Raw genomic sequence first — 23,238 nt, 5'->3', positions numbered from 1 at the left:
ACATAGAGAAAGCGAAGGGATGAAGACAACAATAGCGGTGATAGGAAGGAGGAGGGGGGGGGGGTCAAAGAGATGAAGAATGTAAAAAGGAGAGCAGGGTTACGGGTGGGTAGAATATTGGCCACTTTATTTTTTCTTTTTCTTTTTTTAAATGTTAAAAAATAGTAAAGAAATTCAAAAATAAAAGTAAAAGGGTAAAAAAGTCATTTCAATTTTTCTAGGGACCAAAACCACAAAAAGAATTTGATTTTGAACCAATACTACAAGTTGAAAAAAATTTGGACCCTATCCATATTTTTTTGATAACCACATGGACCAAATTTGCAGTTTATTCAAGTTACTAGGTTAAAATCCGTGGAACCCACGGGTGTTGATTTTGAATTGAATTTAAAAATTAATTATTTAATAAAATAATATTTCATTAATTTTGACAACTTATGATTTGTAATATTGCATTTTTCAATAAATTTTTTATTTGTAAGTATTTAATTACAAACTAAATGGTAAGTATTTAATTAGAAATGTCGATTTTTGAAAACGCTTATTTTTGGTGGATGATTCTTGTTGGACATACGCATATGATGCTTTACCAATATGTGTAATGAAGTTAACATAAAATACAACAATACGTAATTATAAATAAATAAAGTAATATCATGGATTAAGTATGATTTGCTAAAAATGAATAAAATATGCTACACAAAAGTTGGCTACAAATTTCGAAAAACTTCCTTATAAACAACATTGGAAGTTTTATTTGTGAGTTTGTCATCTTTATCTAAAATTAATAATTTTAATCCCTCTCTGCTTTGAACTCTAGATAATGCAACATACAATTGTCCATGTGAAAAAACTGGATCTTTCAGAAACAAACCAACCCTTGATAATGCAACATACAATAGTCATTGCAAAACATACGGCCAAAGGAAACTATCTTCTTGTGAATTTGAAGGGAATCTTTTCTTCTGATGGAGTTAAAGACATTCTTGGAATAAAAGTCCGGTTTCCAATATTAGTTCCAGTTATTATACGTGCCTCAATAACACGTTTCCCCAATGATAACACATGTAGTCTTGTGCCATTACATAAGCCGTTTTTCTGATCAATATTTCTCAGTAACATTACTGGAACACCAATTTTTAAAACTAACTTATGATTTGGTAAACCGGATACTTTAAGACCATTTAATACATCAGGAGAGTATAAATCTGCATCAAATTGATCATGGACAAATTCGGATTCACATATGATGTCTGAACTTAAATATTCAACTTCATCTCCGGGAAACTTCTTAAGCAGACGGTCGTTTATTTCCTGGACAACTTCATTTTTTGGAGCAAGTATCGCTCTTTCTTGGAAATAATTTATATCGCTATAGTTCTCTAGAATTGAAGGATATACAAACTCAATTAAGTAACCTATAGGATCATGTGAATCATTAATGAGAATATCATCCGGAATATCGATAATCGTTTCACCGTCGTTCGGACCACCAAGTTTTCCTTCTCCTATATCCAACAACCAATTTGCAAAATCTCTTATTTTTCCTATATCTGATTGATCCCTTCCAACAGTTAGCCTCATGTTTTTTGTTAATCTATGGACTTTGCAATGTTGCCATAAATATGAAGAACTCAAAGAAGCATTTACAATGTTCTGTCTACTGCCACCCGGAACAACAGGTAGAATTTGTCTAAAATCTCTTCCAAAGACAATAACTTTCCCTCCAAATGGAATATTTGAGATGGTTGAATTTCCGCACCTTAACAAATCCTTCAAAGTTCGATCTAAAGCTTCAAATGCATGCTTATGGACCATAGGTGCTTCATCCCAAATTATTAAAGGGGTTTTTCTTATTAAGCTAGCCAACTCACCGTCTGGATTTATTTTACAAAAAGAATCCTCTGTAAGTTCAAATGGAAGTATAAATCGAGAGTGTGTTGTTCTACCACCGGGTAACAATAAGGAAGCAATACCGCTTGAAGCAACATTTAAGACAATATTACCTTCAGATCTAATTGCTGCAGATATTGTTTTCCATAAAAAAAGTTTTACCCGTTCCACCATAATCGTAAACAAAGAAGACACCTCCTTTATTTTCTTGAATAGCACTCATGATGTTTAGCAAAATGTTACGTTGCTCATTTGTTAATGAAAGAAACATACGATCATAGTCATTCTTTATAACGGGAATGTCGTAATCTAGCTCCTCGGTGATAAGTCGATTGTTTGAAGAAGAAACGGATTCAACATCTGGGTATGGCATGTTTTTGAAGTTTTTGAGAGTAGAGTTGTTTCGAAGTAAAATTTGTTCTATTTCGAACAAAGTTAAGTTTTTAAGTTCATCTAATCCGAGTGATAATTCTGCACGAAAATATTAAATAATTAATAAAATATGTGTTCGATATTTAATAATTTTATTACTAAATATTTAATGGGTGTTGAATAATAAAAATAAATTAATTTAAATAAAAAATAAGAAAAAAATGCAATACTGCAGACTTAAATCTTTGTCGTTGGTTAAATAGAATTCCATCTGCCAGATATTCCCATGTATTTTCCCAAACGACCTCTGGTTTAGACATACTATTACACATCAACAATGTAGCAAATAAGAAGCGTAGATAAAAACCAGATCCAGAATGACTTGCTTCTTTAATTGCCTCAATGTATTCCTTGTCATCATCTAATAGCCCGAGTGCATAACAAGCATCTCTAAAAGAAGAATGTGTTTCACCATTTACCGTGCGAATATCATCAAATGATGTTGGACCTTTTACTTTATTTAAAAGAATCCTTAAGAAATATGCTTCACCTAGTTTAGGTGAAACCGAATGAATTCTACCGATGGCTTTTCCTACTTTCCTTCGCTTCCAAAACCGACCATTTGATATCCAAACAAACTTTGTAGGAAATTCAACATATGTGAGTTTTCGTGCTTCACTGTCGATTGAATTACACTTCATCCAAGATGTGAACTTTGAAGCCGCAACAGAAGGTTTGTCAAGAACATCATCAATATCATCGTCTTCGCCATATACAATCTGCTGTTGATTAGGAAGATGAAAAGGTAGTCTGACAATAGATGGATATCTGCAATGAACATCATATGTAAAAATTCGCCATGATGCTTCACATGCTGATAAATATCTACAATCGTAATATTCAGCTATTTCATCGACCGCATCGTTATTTTCACATTCATTGTTGGTTGGTACAATAGCAACTGTAGCTCTATCAGGACCCTTATTTATGTATTTAAACAAATACTTTATAGAAGATCCCTGATTGCACCATTCAATATTAATATGTGCCTGGTATCTTTTCAATAGATATTTGTTGTATGGAACAACATTTCTATTATCCAACCTTACACCTGATTTTTCAACAAAATGACCATCGTTTCTTCGCCTATATAACGGAAAACCATTCTGATCAACAGACGAATGATTACAGAATTGTTTTGGAAAGTTTTTAGAACACCTTTTATCCACCATGCATGGACAATTCATATTTTCAGCTCCACATGGACCATGAATCATAAACTCATTCACAAGTGAATACAATTCAGGATCTTCAATTATGTCTGGTATCTCTGCTGAAATTATCGGATCGATACATTCAACAGTTGGTAGCTTGTTGTCAGAATTTGCCAAAAAAAGAATTTGCCAAAAAAAGAAAATGTAATTAGATTTTAAAAAAATATTTAAAATATATTAATAAGATCAATGTTTTATAAAAAATTAATAAATATATTTTTAATTACATGCTTGAACTTTTCCGAAAATTTGATTCTCCCTTAAGTCTTTAATGAATGCATCAAGCTTGATCTTGAACAACCTACATAGTATATCAGGCCTGTCTTGTGGTTGAAGTGAAGTATCCTTAAGAAGCCTTTTAATCTCAGGCCATTTGGGATTACACATAAAGGTTATGAAGAAATCAGGATATCCAAACCATTTACATAGTGACATGGCATCCAAATAGTTTTGCAGCATATAGCGCGCACCACCGGTAAAGGACGAAGGTAATATGACACGTTGGCCGACATTCGAGATATCAGTCGTTCCTTGAGCTTTTTGTTTACGTAAATTTTCATAAGAATCACATCTAAGAACATGTTGTTGCCTACGTATGTAGTACAATCTCTCTGTTTCCATCATAGTATAGGCATCTACCAAAAACTGTTGAAACAACCTTTTTGAATTAAGTATGAGAGAGAACGAATGATCTCTGTCTTGAATCCTATAAGCGAAATATTCTCTCATTGTACATTTCGCACGCTTGCTGTCGGCCGTAAATGACACACCTCTATGAAGAATGTCAACACTGTAACCATCATCCCCATATGGAAATAACAATGGATATTGGAGAGGAAGGTACGAAGGATGCAATTCACTGATACGTTGTAGAGAACAATCTTTTGTTTGAACGACGATGTCCCTCTTTTCGATTGAATCAGAAATGTCACCAATAATTAAAGCAGCAACCTCAGAAGCAGTCGGTAGGTTATATGTTCTTCCATCTTGCTCCCTTCTCCCGATAAGTCGTAATTTCATATCAACTTCTGGATTTTTCTAAAAGGTATCTCTTACCATCCTATAAGATCTAACCAAGACATTATTTGAATCCAACATCACCTTAATATCTTCAATAATATCACTATCAATTGATGTTGATTGATCCTTTTCCCCACTAAAATAAATAAATTTATACATAATATTAGTAATATATATATATATATATATATATATATATATATATATATATGAATAATAATAATAAATTATGAATAAGAAGTTTGAAAAAAATACCGAAAACATCTTTGTCTGTTTGTAATTTCGTTGTTAGTGTCATAAATGTATAACTGAGAGAATTTTGGTTCCGATCCTTTTGCTGGTAAAAGACTTCCAATACTATGATAATTTTGACCACCCAATCTGAAAATGTATGGAGCGTTTCCTCTATTGATTGAAGAATCAATTTTACCACCCATCGACGTAAAAGAAAACATTGAATTGTAACGTCGAATGTTTTTCATGAAGTGTTTGCTTTTTGAATCCATATTTCGGAACATTGTTTCATAAGTCGGGGGTGCTTTCTTTAAATCTGGAAGTTGAACTTTGCCGTAAGCACAACATAATGAATAATCCGTGTTCCCCTTTTCTTTACCTCTAATGGATTCATTTCTCCATAACTTTGCACGACATGTTTGACATACAACATCTTGATCACCATGATCCAAATATTCTGTAAAATAAAAGCATTGAATAAAATATCAATGAATTTTATAAGTATATACTGATGGGTTTTGGTCATAAGACATCCTATGTGCTCATACAAACCCTAAAGCTCGGATCTAGGTTTCTCTATTGTACATGCTTTGAATCCAAGACTATAAACCCTAATTCTAGCATATGGACATCAGAATTCACATGTAAATAGGTTTAAGAACATACCTTGATTGTTATATAGCAATAACAATCCAATTCCTCCTTGAATTGACCTTGGAAGGCTTAAAGTCACAAGTGTCACTCCTCTAATGGCTCACAAACACCATAAGCAAGAGGATGAAGAGGACAGGGGTTAGAGGCTGCCCAAAAAACATATGAAACCCTAAAAGGTTACTTGTCCACGTTTTTGAGGCATAAGGGGTCTTTATATAATAAGGCTATAAGGGTTATCTAACAAGGAAACCCTAATTTGGTTGCTTAAGCCCTAAGCAACCCATGGAGCCCTTTTCTTAAGGCCTTGGACGACTTCATATGGGCTTCCCCCATAGAATTCGTCCACCTTATAATAAAAGGCAATCCATGGCCCTAATTGCAATTATCTTATAATTACAATTCCAGTCCCTTAAGTTTAATTAATCTCTTTTAGTCACAAAACTAATTACCAATTAATTATTGACTAATATTAATTAAACAATATGATTTCTCCTTTAATATATTATTCTCATAATATATTAATAAATCATATTTAATCCTTTCTCTCCATAATTCATCCTATCAAGTTGCTTTGGTGAAGGCAACCCAAAAGGACCATGCACCATCGGGTCAAGTACATACCAAAATAGTTATGGACTTCGACACTAATCCAACAGTCTCCCACTTGGATAAGTCTAATAACTATTCTGCGTATGACTTCAGATCCCAATCTGCAATCGTAGCTTTCCAAAGCCGCTGTCAACTCTGATCATATCAAATACGCGTGTCCTTAGATAAGGGATCATATATTCCTCCATTCTAGATATCATATGAGATATGATTTCAAATCATTCTCTTTGTACTACTTCTCGATTTCTGATTTATGACGACAGACTAATTGAACAAATCAAATTAGCCCTAGCCCGGCCGAGCATTTACGTTTGTCATCACTAAACCATCGAGGGGCCCAAAGATATCGCTTTTATTCTACTTTGAATAAAAGGAACGGATAAACTTTGATACAATGCTCGCTTGTACTCACGCACCGAATCACACACAACAATATGTTTTATAACACCAAATTACTAGTGCGTTTATATATTATCAATGTGCAACCGATTCACAAGATACAACTCACACATCTTGGTTTCAAGAATATAAGATGTTATCGTCTCACCAATCACTCGTGATACAATCCATGGAGTGATCTAAGTGAGCGTGGGTCTAATCCAATGCTCAAATCACATTCATAAGCACTCATGAACGTTGCAGCAAACATTTGCTTATGTCTAATACTCTTTTAGAAAATCCACACACCAATTCACGACAGTCTTCATTCATATCTACTTCCAACATATGAATGACTGTGGCCCGTTCGAATAATTCGATTATTCTTAATAAACTCAATTATTCTGGAAGTCAAAACATGCAAAGTGAAACACAAGAATAATACTAATCCCATATGGCCTCAAACCTTTGAGTATAAATAAAACACCTTTTATTTATCACCATATCGATTACTCATTATTTGTCGTTTCGGTTAATCAACTCTTTACTTGAATTCCAACACTTGTCCCATGCTCCTAGCATGCACACAATGTTTACCTATGGTTCTTACTTTGTGAAATAGATCACATTGAACACATTTCCAATCCTTCTCATTTCACAACTCCAAATCCTTTTTATAAGTGAAAGAATATCAAGTTCTTGCTACTTATAGAATATGCTAGATTCTAACATTTTATGCAATGATCTCTTTTGTAATGTCACTGCATCAAAGTCACAAAGACTATTGCCAATGATATTACAAAGTCCTCTATCGAAGATTGTTACAAGACAATTCCATAGACGTGATGTCTCTCACTCAAAGTACATTCTTTGAACATCCTTTTGCATAGAAGTTTCTAATCTAGTCATAGATTTCTCAATATTCAATTCCCAATATGGACACACTTCCATATGTTCCATATGACAACTCATTCTTAATAGAATCTTATCTATTCGTAATGATGTCGATACGGTCCATCCAATATGGAAACATTTCCATATTTTCCAATACTATACTTCCAACTACTCACAAGCGACCAATCCTCGTCGAACTTTGGGTTGTCCTTTGATAGTTGTTTGATTGTTTTAGTCAAAACCAATTCTAGTCCCTTTTCCCTCTAAATGCGCTCGACATTTGGAAAATTTTAGAATGGTCAAACATTAAAGCATTTGCAATCGATCCTATACTCGAAGCGTATGGGACACGACGCATAATGTTTTATTTGCTATGTTCTCAAAATTCGAATTGTGAAGAGGGATGCCGTAATCATAATCGAAATTTTAAGAACACACTATGTACCTTTGACTAAATTTATTAACATTTCTCAACCTAATCCTTTAGATTTGAAATGAAGCATAATATTCTCTCCCTTAATTATAGCAAAACAACCTTTCAACTCTTACAACTTTGCAAAGTATGACTCTTGTCTTCTATAATTAATATTGCTAACCTTGCAATACTTTCCTTAATAATCATAACATTTATGCTCCCACTATCATGATGATTACTATAAAACATAACACTTATGCTCCCACTAGCTTCGACATGTATTCATAAACATCTTAACTTTCAGAAAACAATACTTATTGAATTTCTTAAGTTCATGTTTCTAATACTTAGTGCTTTGATAATCCTTTATCAATGCTTCTTGAACTTATACACCTTTGCCTTCGATAGTTCATATGTGTGTCTAAACAATTAAGACTAATTGCCAAACCTCACAATTAAATTATGGAAAGGGATGCCGTAACCATGATTGAATTTGAGAATGCAATTTTACAATCACTATCTTCTTAAAATCTCTCTTAGTGAAAGCATTTCTTCACAATCATTTTCATGAAGGAGGAAATCTTATGACACTTAGATTTGAGCGGTGTATGTGTTCCTATCCATGTGAATTTGTTAAAACCAAAGTTTATGACAAATTCAAACTCATATGGACCGAGCTTTCTTAATCTTGATTTCTTGCCTTATGGTAGCACAGCTGCCCACCATGTCTTCCAAGTAGTTAAGCGAGTCACCTTTTCTTATCAATGTACCTTTCATTGATTAAGGTGCTTTGCCTTTTATGCGGTCAAAATGAGAACTCATAAAACTCTCATGCATAATTAACTCGATTGGATTAGCACAGAATCAAAATAATGTCAACACGATAGGTTGTAAACCTCAACTCGTGTGCTAGTGATGATCGATAAGGTTTATTTGATTTGTTCTTGAAACCTTTCAAGACAATTAAGACTCCCACTGACTCCTTGACATATAAGGTTCTCTTGTTAATAACCATTTCTTGACAAACAAATATTCAAGAGTTAGTGTAGCTTTTATCAAAACACTTCATAAATTGGTCCTAGTTGGTCTTTGTCTTATCCAAGACATCACAACTTTCCACATTTAATGAAAGTTACAAACCTTCTTAATACCTTTCACTCAATGTCACAATCTTAACTTTAAGATTTTTTTATTGGAACGAAGTATGATTGACTTATTGATTTAACCATTTCTTCAATTCTTGATTCCTCTTCTTAGACATACAATTGTACTAAGACTCACTTAGAGGATCAATTGAGATATGGTTCTTAATCATTAAGACCTATCATAAAGCATAAAATGTACTCTCCCATCTTCTTAGAATGGAGAAACTTTTATCTTTCTGCCTACTTGATTCTTCTTATTCGTTCTGCTATTGATCTAAACCCTTTAATCAATTCAAAATTACACTTAATCTTGTAAGTATAATCATATTTACTAAACCTTTAGTAAATCATGACGAGTATCATTGTTACTCTTATGGTGGACTTGATCAACACGCAACATTGTGTGCTCGATCTCTTAGTCCTTCACTTGACACTTTGTCAATGAATTTGTCTAATTTCCAAATATGAAATTTCTCATTCATCGTGCAACCAAGTTGCGTGATTCCAAATTTCTGTCCAATTGAAACTTTGGGCGATGAGAAACTCTTCCTATTTGGTAAATCCTCAACTTTCTATAAATAACACAATAAGAACCAAATCCATAGAAACATTTTAACATCAATTTTTCATACACGCCATTGCAAGGATAAATAAATAAAATTTAAAATCAAAATTTATTTTATTGCGGAAAAATTTGTCCTTACAATGCAACTCATTTGAAAACTTATGCTAATTCATATTTCTTAGCAATCTAATTCTAACTCTAAGTAGTAGCTCAAGAATCTAATCTTCGAGAAATGCGATCGAAATCCATTCCTTTACGGTTAGATTTTGCTCACTTCTTCCCTTAATCTCCCTTTCTTTTCTTCGATCCTACAAAACATCAATTGTAATCTTATCACATTATGTATTAAGAATCTAGAATAGAATCTTAAAAGAGTTAGTTAATGGATTTTACCTAGATTAGAGCCATGTGTTTCGACTCTCCCATCTCTTAGATCTCTTAGGTAAATGGGGCAGCTTCGTCTCCAATGCCCCTTCTCTTGGCAATAAAAGCAAATCGACTCTTTTGGAACAGGACATGCAACTACTTCAGACATCGCCTTTCTCTTATGATCAAACTTTTCGATCATAGCATGTCTTTCGTTGCCATTGTCTATATCCATAGAGGTCTCGAAGTCAGATTCACCAATCAACTTTGCTTTTCTATTGCGCCAAATCATTGCAGATTCAGCAGCAATAAGCATATAGGTGAGATCTATAAGGGTCACGTCATAGTTCATCACATAGTACTCTCTTACGAACTCACTATATGAGTTGGGAAGTGACTGAAGAACCCAATCAACAGCCATTTCCTCACAGACAACGGATCCCAACATTCTTAACTTATCAATGTGTGACTTCATCCCTAGGACGTGTGCACACACGGACTTTCCTTCTTTATGTTTACTTGCCAAAAGGGCTTGAGTGATCTTGAACTTTTCAAGCCTTTGAACTTGTGGGTTAGGGAGAATAATTGGAGGAGGTAGAGGAAGTGAAGCATGATTTCTTGTTCCTCGATCGAATCGTGGAATATCATCTTCATGTGGAATGCTTGTTCTACGGGATTTGAGAAGACCATAGTTGTCGAACTTTGACATCTACAAAACGGGAGAAAAACGAATTCAAGTTAGTTGATAGATTGAGTCCTTGGTAGATCACCCAAATGAAATTCCAAGGCTAGGACCCAACACAATACGCTACAACCTAGAAAAGGGATGCCGTAATCTAGTTGCAGAATATTTGAAGGTAAGTGAATGACGATTCACTAATTTCCACCATGAAAAACGAAAAAGAAATTTCAGTTTTAAATCTATGAAAAATCCTAGATCCTTTGAGATACATTGAACTTTCAATGGCATGTTTATATCTCGATATGCCCCTCTTGTTTGTGACTGGGATGCCGAGGATCACAAAGCGGGTGTGAATAACCATGCAAACTACATGGTGCCCTCACATGTTACAATCACCTATTCGATGTGCCGGTAAACCACACACGCTCCATCGAACTATGACAAACATTGAGTCACCCTTTGCTACCTTTGCTTAGACCCATTTAGTATGCCGGTTAACCACACACGCTCCACTAACGTCTTCGCAAGGGCACAAAGTGTAATTTCATGGAATCGCATCAATTCACTTTTGCCTAAGTAACTAAGATTGGGAATTTTATGAAAACATTTAGTTACTTTAGTAATTCATTATACTTATAATGGAAGGTTTCGTCTTATCCTACCCGTTCGGCTAACGACCCTCCACTAGTCAAGAGTGCGGTGGGTAAGAGTGGATACCTATTCAATCGCCATTTTATAGGCAATTTCCTTAAACACCCCTTATAGACCAGCTTCGTGAATGAGGCCTACTAACGGTAAGACTGACTTTTACTCATACATATATATAATGTTATACCTTTAATGTTATACATATAGTATATGGTGTATTTTATAACTTTTTAAAAATACTATGTGGTTAACTTTAACAATTACACTTTTAATTCTATTAAATGGTTAACCTAAACTTTTATGGATTTATTAAACCTCTTTTAATTATACACCTTAATTAATTAATAAAACCATAAGGGTGTGATTTGAACTTTTTCAAAACAATACTAGAGTTTTAGAATTTAACATTTCTAATTAAACTTTTAATCAACCTTTAAATTCCAAAACTTGAGGGCAAGTTTTGAAACATTTCAAAACATTAGGGTTTCAACTATTTAAATTTCAAAACTACAAAACTATTGGGTTCAAATTTAAACTATAAAACCTAAAGGGCAAAATATGAAACTTTTCATAACAACAAGGATCAAATAACAAATAATCTAAACTAACATTTAATTACATAATTATCCATATTTGATTTGTTTAATGATTTCTTGCAAAACAATTTATCAGTTTAGTCAAAATAATTAATCAATTATCTTATAAGGAAACAATTATCTTATTAATTGATAAATATCTTCAATTAGATCAAAAATATAGTCAAATATATCATATAATCGGATTAATATAAATCTAACATGATAAGGTAACTATCCATAAGCAAAAACAGCAAGAAATCTCGAAGTACCCTCCATCTGACGAGCTGACTCGTCGAGTCAGGCTTGGACTCGTCGAGTCACCTTGGACTCGGCGAGTTCAGCTATGGACTCGGCGAGTCCAGCCTCCAGAATGCAAAAAATCGAATTTTTCAGTTACAACAGGCATCAATACAATAGAAACCAATCTAGGCTTTGATACCACTGATGGGTTTTGGTCATAAGACATCCTATGTGCTCATACAAACCCTAAAGCTCGGATCTAGGTTTCTCTATTGTACATGCTTTGAATCCAAGACTATAAACCCTAATTCTAGCATATGGACATTAGAATTCACATGTAAATAGGTTTAAGAACATACCTTGATTGTTATATAGCAATAACAATCCAATTCCTCCTTGAATTGACCTTGGAAGGCTTAGAGTCACAAGTGTCACTCCTCTAATGGCTCACAAACACCATAAGCAAGAGGATGAAGAGGAGAGAGGTTAGAGGCTGCCCAAAAAACGTATGAAACCCTAAAAGGTTGCTTGTCCACGTTTTTGAGGCATAAGGGGTCTTTATATAATAAGGCTATTAGGGTTATCTAACAAGGAAACCCTAATTTGGTTGCTTAAGCCCTAAGCAACCCATGGAGCCCTTTTCTTAAGGCCTTGGACGACTTCATATGGGCTTCCCCCATAGAATTCGTCCACCTTATAATAAAAGGCAATCCATGGCCCTAATTGCAATTATCTTATAATTACAATTCCAGTCCCTTAAGTTTAATTAATCTCTTTTAGTCACAAAACTAATTACCAATTAATTATTGACTAATATTAATTAAACAATATGATTTCTCATTTAATATATTATTCTCATAATATATTAATAAATCATATTTAATCCTTTCTCTCCATAATTCATCCTATCAAGTTGCTTTGGTGAAGGCAACCCAAAAGGACCATGCACCATCGGGTCAAGTACATACCAAAATAGTTATGGACTTAGACACTAATCCAACATATACAACATAGTATTTGAAATGTAAAATGGATATTATTTTTTATTACCATTTGAGATACCAACTATAAGATTTTCATTGTTCACTTGATGCATATTTTCTACATCTTCTGTCAAATCAATCAATGGGATAGGGGATAAATGTCTTGTCTTCGTTTTTAATCTATGACATCTTGGATTTTACTTGATTGATGATGAAGAAGTGGTTACTGTAGATGCATTTTTTTGATGTCATTTAATTTGAAAGTACATAGTATTGTCTTCTGTTTGGTATTTTGGAAGTGGCATATTTATTGATACTAATATTATCTAACCAAAAGAAATTATAATAAGTATATATATATATATATATATATATATATATATATATATATATATATATATGTGTATGTATGTATTATATACAAAATGGATAATAGTATATTTTAAAAACAATAAATAATTACCATTTGTAATGTTAGATAACGGAGTTCTAACATATGTCAAGGAAGGAGAGTGTTGTATGGTTGTAGTATGCATTCCAGGTGAAGTAAATGAATTGACATTTTGAGTTTGACCAACAATGTTAGTCGATTGATCTGCAAATAACAACAACTTATAAAACTTTTAAAGATATGTATAAAACAAAGTAACAGTAAAACATAAAATATAAAATAATATTAGGATGTAGTTAATTATATTATTTAAGAGATGCAGTATTAATGTACTTGGAACGTTCAATGTTGTTTTCATTTTCTTCGATCTTTTATTTTCCAAATATATTTTTCTTTGTCTTCTTTTCTCTCGGGCTTGCATGTGGTACATGTTATTATTGTTTTCTGCATAAGAACACATAAGATACGATATGAAATGTGAAATTAGGTAAATAATATGATTATATAATACAATGGAATAAATAAGTGTACCTTTGTAAGCATCGGTTACCAATTTAGAAGAATATTGATTTGCAGGGGACGAAGTACTTGACAATTTATCTATTTTTTTATGTGAATATATATGTTAAATATTTAAATAAAGTTGATTTTAGTTAAAAAAAAAAATAAGAGATAATAATAATAAAGTAAATTTATTTGAAAAGTTACCTTTGTTAATTGAAGTATTAACCGTTGTAGTTGTTGAAGTATTTATTTTTGTAGTCTTTTTAGAATGGAAATGCATTGTATGTCTGCAACTTTAAAAGATAAATGATATTATTTTAAAAATTAAATTATTTAAGAAATATCAAATTAACATTATACGATGGATTATATAATTTTTTATGTATTTGTTTAATACAATGGTTTTGTAAATCTACAAATATTAATTTAGTGATGTATTATTTTATTAAAAAATAACTCAACTTAAATCTTTTTAAGATTTTAAATAATATAAAATCGAACTTTATATTTGTTTATAATGTGTAAAAGTGTATTTAATTAAATATATTAAAGCTAACATGACTTTTGGTATATCTAAAGCTAAATATGGGTCGAAAGGATCCAAATAATAGTCAATACCCACACGCACTGTCAGTAGTCACATGTGTTGTATATGCAGAAAGAAATCGGGTCAAGAAATCGCCATACTCTCGCATCAACTCTCTTTCTACAGACATCTTCTTCATCACTCATTCTCTCTATCTTTCTCTTTCTGTGTGTGTCTTCCTATCACTCACTCGCCGGTTAACCCTCAACTTATTTCATCGATTCAGCCACCATCGATTGTCTTCAACAACTCATGAAATGGAAACTTGAGGATTTCATCTACAGTGAGCTCTCCTCATACGACATAGTCTCCGTTTCCATGAGAATAGACGATCCTAACCCCGAATCTCCTTATTCTACTGCCTACCTCAATTCCTTCCCTGATGTGCATCACCAGTCATCATCGTCATTTCCAACCTAGGGCTTATTTTATTTCGAATTGTTCTTTCCCCAATTTCAACCAATTAATTGTTGGGATGATATGAGGGGGTAAAACCCTAGTTCTCCATGGAAACCATGAAGAAAAAATCGTTAGATATACCAAAAGTGGTGTTTATTAAAAAATAGATTATTGATTCAAAACATCTATTTGAGCATGCTTGTTACAGTTAGTAGGAATGAATGTCTATTTAGAAGAGGTAACACATTTTTTTCCGAGTATGTACATATTTTGAATAAACTTCAGTTTGTGAAATCTAGTTCACAAGAGATAACACTTTTTTTACAGTATTTGCAGATATTGTGACAGATGAAGAGATTCAAAAACCTTGTTTCAAAAGATTAGAGCTTTAACAACTTGATGGAACTTTACCACGTAAATAATATTTTCTTAGTCAAGATGGATTTTGATCGATGTCTTTCTTTAGTTTGGTCGGAATTGGAATTCAATTCCATTTCAACATTTAGTTGCAAATGAGTATGGAATTGGAATACAATAAATCAATTGACTTTCAATGTTCAACAATAAATCCATACAGAAACCAATGTAATTAAAAGTCAAAAGACTAACCTGGTATATGAATATTGAAATCTTGCAGGAAGTAAGAGGGCTTTAAAATGAAAAGCAGTTAACGTGTGAACTGAAATGAGGAATAGAACTTCTATGAAGCAGATTGCTGTAACTTTGAGGAAATAAGAATTGCATATCCAATTCAAAGACAAAGAAGACGAATGAGGATTTTCAAAATGATTGCTTTCACGTTATGAGGTATATTTAGAGATATAACCTTATTCACATAATAATATCTTCATAATATACTACCAGGTTTTATGAATTTATTGTTGTTGAATTTTTATTGGATAAATTTATGTTCCTGATTTTATGGGATTTAATGGATCACAAATTGATTACATATTAACATATGATTTGAATTTAATAAGGGATTACCGAAATTTATGCTACAATATTTTAAATAGACGAAATTTATTTATTTATAGAGGATATACATATACTATATATGGTGCAACCATGAAATAAATGTATTATTAGTTCAAGAAATTAAATTTATGATCCATCAAAATGTTAGACACTAACCTGACCAAAATAATAAGTAAAATTGCTAAAATGTAAACATAATCTTCTTTTGTTCATTGTGTTACAAGTTTTTTAAAACTTTATATCATCCTTTAATGAAAGCTATAGGTTCAAACAATTTTTTAATTTTTAATTTTTATTTTTTGTGACTACGTCAAGTAGAGTTTTGTTCAATTAAAATATGTTTATGTACTTGGTTATCATGGACCTAAGACATATTCCAAGTAAACATACCATGATTCCTGGTACTATAGTAGTACCCATTTCTTGAGTATAGTGAAGGTATATCTGACAATATTGTAAGGGGAGACTTTTCCTTATGATCAGTCCCTAGTGTAATTTTAAATCATAATTACAAACAAATTTCCAGAGACATATGATATACATGTTCGCCATGTGTATATCACATACTATTTGTTGGTCTCTACTTTCTACCATATCTACTTTTTTTTTACTATGTGGGTCTTATGAAATAACCAACAATCAAATATGTTGAATTAAAATCTTGGATTCTAAGGGAAAAACGAAGAATTATTAAGAACAAAGAATCAAATAACATAGGATCTAATTTCATGACAAACTCAAATAAATACAGAAAAGTGTTCAACGACGATTATATATGGATAAACCCTTTTTTGTTGTTCATTTACATGGTTCAAAGAAATAAACGTGGGACCTACTAATAAAATAATGACTGAAAGTGTAGTAAGAACATGAAGTTAAAGCCATTAAAGCAGCAGCAAGGGAAAGCTCTCTAAGATGTCCAACGGACATCACATAAATGGTCTTCAAAGTGTATTGCAATAAACTCACCACACAAAGTGGCCCTGCTATTTTCAGTTTTTTCAGTTCTATTATCCAATATTGAGATGCAACAATGCTCCATTTTATCGTAACCCATCTACATCTTCTAGTTCTTCCCCCTAAGTTGATATGATCAGAAGTTCTTGAACTTGGAACAATAAGAGGAACCTCAAGAATATTTCTGGGGTTCACTTCATCTATGGCTATACACTCTTTTTTTTCTTTAGTCCTTTTAAGAAAGTAGTCAGAAATTGCATTTATGGATGCCATGCTAATAGCATGTCATACGATCAAACACATAATTAGCGTTTAAATCAATACAAAACCAAATAGTTAAGGGGAATCTACTTACTTAAATTGGTTCTACATAATCTGGACACAAATGCAAATCAAATCAACATTGAAACTATGCCTTAGTTAAACTTTTAAAAGAAGATTATATGTAATTAAAGAGATTTTAGCTTTTTATCCCCAAATCAAAATATCTTTTAAACCAAAGCATCATCTAAATATATTAAACGTGTGTTAAAATCAAAACCAACTAACTTGTCCACTTTAAAACAATAAAAATATCCAAATATATCCAAATCAAATAATAATTGACATCCTTAATATCTAAAAATAAAAAGCATACCAAACATTCAAAATATCTTTAAAACCAAATCAACATCAAAATATATTAAACGTGTGTTAAAACCAAAAGCAACTAACTTGTCCACTTTAAAACAATAAAATACCCAAATATATCCAAAACAAATAATAATTGACATCCTAAATATCTAAACATAAGAAGCATACCAACCAATCAAAATATGTTTAAAACCATAAGCAACATCAAAATATAGTAAATGTGTGTTATAACCAAAACCAACTCACTTCTCGACTTTTGGAATTAAGAGTGGAGTTTCCTCTCCGATTGATTTTCTTTTAGCCTTAGTTGAACTTAAATCATCTCCAGAATCAACGTCACAAATGTCTTGGAGGTTGCGCTTCAAATCAGTTGATATTTTGCTAGGACTTGTTGCGGTTGATTTATCAACTGTTGATGGTGTAAAGCTTTCATCTGTTTGTGAGATGACATCCTAAATTTATTTTAAAAAAATAAGTTTTTAATAGGAACAATTAAATATAAATAAAGCTTAAGGAAAGAAATTGAAAAACCTTTTGAACAGGCTGGACAACATCATCTGATTCCAAAGGCACCTGATTTAAGGAGACAGATTCAATACTCTACAAAATTAAATGGAAATATGTTAATCGTTATGTATTTACATAGTAAACAAATATAATTGGTGAACCCTAAAATGTTTTGTACCATAAGTTCTAATTTACTTTCCAATTCTAAAACAATGGATACATCTTCTGTCAGCTTGAGAATGGTGTAGATATTATTATAGTTGTTGACATTGTATTTTGTAATATCTACAAGAAAAGCAAACTTGCGGTTTTTCAACATGTTAAGTTGCATTGGAAATAGTGCATCACTGTCTCTAGCCTGTAAGAAGATTTTTAATAAATATTAACAAATTAAATGTCTTATGATATTAATATATGAATAATATAATAGACCGCTTCATGTATCTTTTTCAACTCATATGCACTTATATCTAACAGCCTTTTTGCTTCTCTATCAAAAAGAGTCAATCCAATGGTGTCAGTACCATCTTGTACGTTGATTGGAATTATATACCTTAAAAAAACAATTAGATAAATATAAATTATCTATAATGTTTGAAACAATTAATATAAATAAAAAGTGTTTACTTGATAACTGTACGAAAATCCGAATTATTGCAACTTGGATCTTTACACTGAACAACAACAGTTTCTGTAACTTTCTGAGGGTCGGTATACGAATGATTGTGTCTTGGAACTGAAGTTTTTTTTTCCACTTTTGTAGCATGCTTCGTAATACCAGTGTAGATTCTGTCTTATATTAACGATTGAAGCAACTAACAAAAATTTCATTTCCTGTATTTAATAGCATGTAAAGTTAGGAAAATACATAGTGTAAAAAAACAAAAGGATATCAAACAATGCAATGTACCTTCAGCGGTTCTGTGATTTCACAAATTGTTTTTAATGGGAAAGTGTCCTTAAAGTCATCTGTATATGAAGAAGAGTAGCTTTAGAGTGAAGTAATGTTTTTTTCAGATTTACCAAGATTGTCATCAGCTTTCAATCTGTAATGTTTAAAATGATTTGATAAATTATAGAATTTGTGCTAGTCTAAATTAAACAAATAACAGAAATCAATAAAACTAACCTTTTCTTGTACTCATTAATTTCAACAATGTCAGAATTTATGAACATTTTGGTTACTTCAAAATGACTTTTAGCTTGACCAACTCCTGTAATATTAAAATAGCAAATCAATAACAATTATACAAAAGCATATATATATATATATATATATATATATATATATATATATATATATATATATATATATATATATAATATGTGAATACAAACCATCCCAAATGTTAAGCTTTACAAACTGCATCACTATAACAACACAATTAACTGTCGGGTTCTCTTTTAGGTATTGTGACAGCTGGTATGCTTGAGTTCCAAAGATAGTAACCTTAAGATGTACAAACCTAAATAAACAATGAAAATAGTTAATACTATTAAGTTGTGATTTAATTAAAGATAATAAACGAATAAAAATAATATAAACTCACTCTAGGTTGCTAAGTGTGAGTTTGATATAATGCTTGGATGCTACAGGATTTGATGTTTCAAGCGGTCGAATTGAGACAATTTGTCCAATAACATCTACACAAGAATAACACAAGTTATAGTATTATTTAATATTAAAACATCAAAATAAAAAATGTATAATAAAGAACACAAGTCAAAAAAGCAATTGGAATAAAATTTAATAACTAACCAAAGAATGCGTCTCGTGGGCATGTTTGTTCTATGATTGAATTAAAATCAATAAACATAAATCCATTCACTGGTTCGGAAAAGTCGTCACATTTTTTAAGGATACTTTTCCAATCCAAAGTTATTGTTTGTTTATGACCTGTATAACTAAAACCATTAAGAACAGCCGCCATATTGGGTTTTATAATTATATAAGTGTCATTTTCCTTTAATAAATGACCAAATCTGGAGAAATTCTGATTGAAGACACAAGAATGGTATTGTGTTCCCTGTTCAATCAAATAAATAAGAATTATGTGTTTGTTGCAACATATGTAATATTGAATGGAATACAAAAAATATAAGAAATACAACAAACCTCCTCGTCCATTATGATCATTTCAATTGAACAAACCATATTATTTCTAGTAAAGTTCCACATTTTCAGCACCCGTATCTTGATGTGTGAATTATCATCAATTTGATCAATGTTTTTTAGGTAAACTTTCTTCCCTATATTCATTTTCTGCAAAACGATTGAAACCATATAGAAATGTTAGCAAATACCATATTTGTAAATTAATATATGCAATGATAGAATATATAACCATATAGAAATGTTAGCAAATAGCATATTTGTAAATTAATATATGCAATTATCGAATATATACAAAGACATAGCAAACCGGTTACTATTTAGTAGAAATATAGCAAATAAGATAACAAAAAAAAAGTGTTTGAGAATTTCTTGATTGTGTGATTATCATATTCTATTCGAATTGAAAAACAAACTTTATACCGAAATTGCCCCTGCAACTTACAATTAGATAAGATGACAAATAGTAAGGACAAGTTAGATATCATGAATTAGTAGTCAAATGTTTTTTTTTTATAATCCATTAATGAAGTATACTTTTAATTGTTGCAGATTTTTTTCAGTTTTAATTATTGAATTTGACTGTATATGAAAATGTTCTAGAGGGTAGAATTCATTTTTAATGTATATCAAAATGGTTTTTAGCAGGTAGCAAACACTTTTAATTCACTTTCAAATAAAATGATGACATTTTTAATAGGTATCAATCACATTGGTGATGTTTGTATCAATATTTAAAGAAAACAATGTTAAATAGAGTGATAGCTTTTTTCAAGGTATTTCAAATACTGGTTATTGTACTTTCACATTGCTTGTGAAATCGGATGTTAGAGCAAAAATGGGACTTGGTAGGCAAATTCGGTTGTACAGGTAAGGAAGTTAATGTATACTCTTTAATTATTGGTGATGTTTGTATCAATATTTAAAGAAAACAATGTTAAATAGAGTGATAGCGTTTTTCAAGGTATTTCAAATATTGGTTTTTGTACTTTCACATTGCTTGTGAAATCGGATGTTAGAGCTAAAATGGGACTTGCTGGGCAAATTCGGTTGTACAGGTAAGGAAGTTAATGTATATTGTTTAAACAGGGACTGTTCTTTATACATTCAGTATACAATAATGAAAATTAGAGTAAAAAAGTATAATGATAAATGTCATAAACATAAAAAAACGAATTATGAAAGTAATTTTGGTATGTTAATTCATTGTCAAATGTAAATAATGTAAACAGTAAACCTGTAAAGTTTTTAAAGTAGAAGAATTTATTACATAAACATCAAAACTATGAAGAATATATGCTGCTATGGGAATTTTTACAAATGCATTAATTCAGTTTACTAACCTTGTGTAGTGGTTGTTGTCCTCGAGGATGAATATGCAACAAATGATGAGAAAGCGAAGGAAATTATAAGTCGGACAGAGAGGAAGGATTGAACACCGTTTGTAAAGAGTTCTATGAAGCAGAATGGCGAAGAAAATAGTAGCGTAAACAATGAATTTTGCTATATATTTCGGTATATGATTTTATTGGGTGAGGATTTTTTGGAATTTATTGGCTGGATAATAATTACCTTCCCATTATAATAAACAAACTTCCATATTTGCATTGGATTGGATATAAACGACTTTTAAATTTCAAATTAACATTTCTAGATAATCTTCTTTACGTATAGTTTTAAATTTCTACAGATTTTTCGGATTTCATTATTGACTTTGACTGCATATGAAAATGATCTGGAGGGCAGTTTGGTAAATGTGTATGAGGAAAATAAGCGGGAAAAAACTATATAGGGCTACTGGGAGATTGACACGTGGATATAATGTACTCTTTTATTAGGATAGGAGATTAGCTATTCTCATTTGGCGTTTGGAATCTTACTCAGATCTTATGATGACATCATCCCTGCGTTTGGGACTTTTGTTATAGGGAAGATAACTTTTAAAGCCACACTCAACATATATAGCTACTTGAACTCTACTTATTAATTTATAACCATGATGATATGTTTTTAAAGAGTCTTATAAACATAATACATGGTAGGCCTGTCGAAAAAACCCGAAACCCTTTCTATCCACCCGACCCGTTCCGAATTCGGGTAGAATGGGTCGGGTAGAATGGGTAAATGGTATGAACATTCGGGTAATAGGTTAACCCGATAATAATATAGGTCGGCTTTTAGGTATGAATATTTATTTTCGGGTATACCCGAATTCGTTTTTTTAAATAATACCAACTATACAATGCAGTCACGTACGCACACTTCAAATAAAACAAAACCTTTCATAACATATTATAATGATTTGGATTGTTATTATATATGTACTTGTTAATTTTATGGAGTATTTTCCTAACCAATTCGTTATTAAACCAACCAACATGTAAAAAAAAAATTATCAATAAGTGTCACTTATTAATTTTCGGGTATACCCGAAACTTACCCGACCCGACCTCAAACCCGAAAACCCGAATTACAATATAGGTCGGGTATCGGTTATTATTTCCTTAAGAAAATACGCGTTCTACCCTACCCGTTCTACCCGAAACCCGAAAAATTTACTCGTTCGACACCCCTAATACGTGGACATATTAATATATTTTATAAACAAGCTATTCGGATTACTTAAAATAACTATAAACAAATATTTTATATAAACCCAAAACATCAACACAAATGATATAAATTTTTAAAATTAAATTATATTTGTTGTTGAATTTTGTATAACTTGAAAATTGACATGCTTATGAAAAGAAACTAAACGTCGAAAAAAAATTAATTATCGTCTATTGAAGAAAATATAATAGATAAAATATATGTCGAAAGGAAACTACTAATTGTCGATTCTCATGTATGTTGTATACTCCACCATCAAACAAGTCAAATCTTATCCCTTTGTTTCAACTTGGAAACACACCGTAAATAAAACTATTGGCGGAAAAAGAAAACAAATGTCTATATCTCTTAGGGGCTTTTTGACAGGATCTGAATTTTTAAGATCTGAATTTTTAAAAGCTCTGAATTTCTAAGAGTGTCTGAATTTTTAAGATCTGAATTTTAACATGTTGTTTGGTTGAAACCTCTGAATTTTTATGTTGAATAATAAAAATGACCATTTTACCCTTGTCTATCATTTCTTTCAATTACAACATTATACTTCCAACCTTTCCTTATTAAGACATCGTATTTTAAAAACTATAACAAAATCTAGCATTCTAATGAG

At 31.5% G+C, this 23,238-nt stretch overlaps 1 protein-coding gene across 1 annotated transcript; it reads right to left on the bottom strand.

Moving 5' to 3' along the window:
- Positions 1-930: 930 nt before the first annotated feature.
- Positions 931-20,165, bottom strand: LOC145066480 (uncharacterized). Its single transcript, XM_079013752.1, has 22 exons — positions 20,022-20,165; positions 19,665-19,932; positions 19,456-19,549; positions 19,244-19,371; positions 19,035-19,119; positions 18,929-18,951; positions 18,816-18,874; positions 18,684-18,739; positions 18,338-18,458; positions 18,084-18,263; positions 17,930-17,998; positions 17,645-17,850; positions 14,050-14,132; positions 13,873-13,941; positions 13,675-13,785; positions 13,414-13,545; positions 4,815-5,250; positions 4,641-4,695; positions 3,777-4,577; positions 2,588-3,635; positions 2,137-2,364; positions 931-2,021 (listed from the first exon to the last, which is right to left on the bottom strand). Exons 1-22 carry the CDS (start codon positions 20,163-20,165, stop codon positions 931-933), a joined length of 5,487 nt encoding a protein of 1,828 aa, XP_078869878.1.
- Positions 20,166-23,238: the final 3,073 nt, after the last annotated feature.

This window comes from Lactuca serriola, chromosome 1 (genome assembly GCF_051521515.1).
Source record: "Lactuca serriola cultivar US96UC23 chromosome 1, Lser_US96UC23_V15, whole genome shotgun sequence".
NCBI lineage: Eukaryota > Viridiplantae > Streptophyta > Magnoliopsida > Asterales > Asteraceae > Lactuca > Lactuca serriola.
This window is presented reverse-complemented; position numbering and strand designations above follow the sequence as displayed.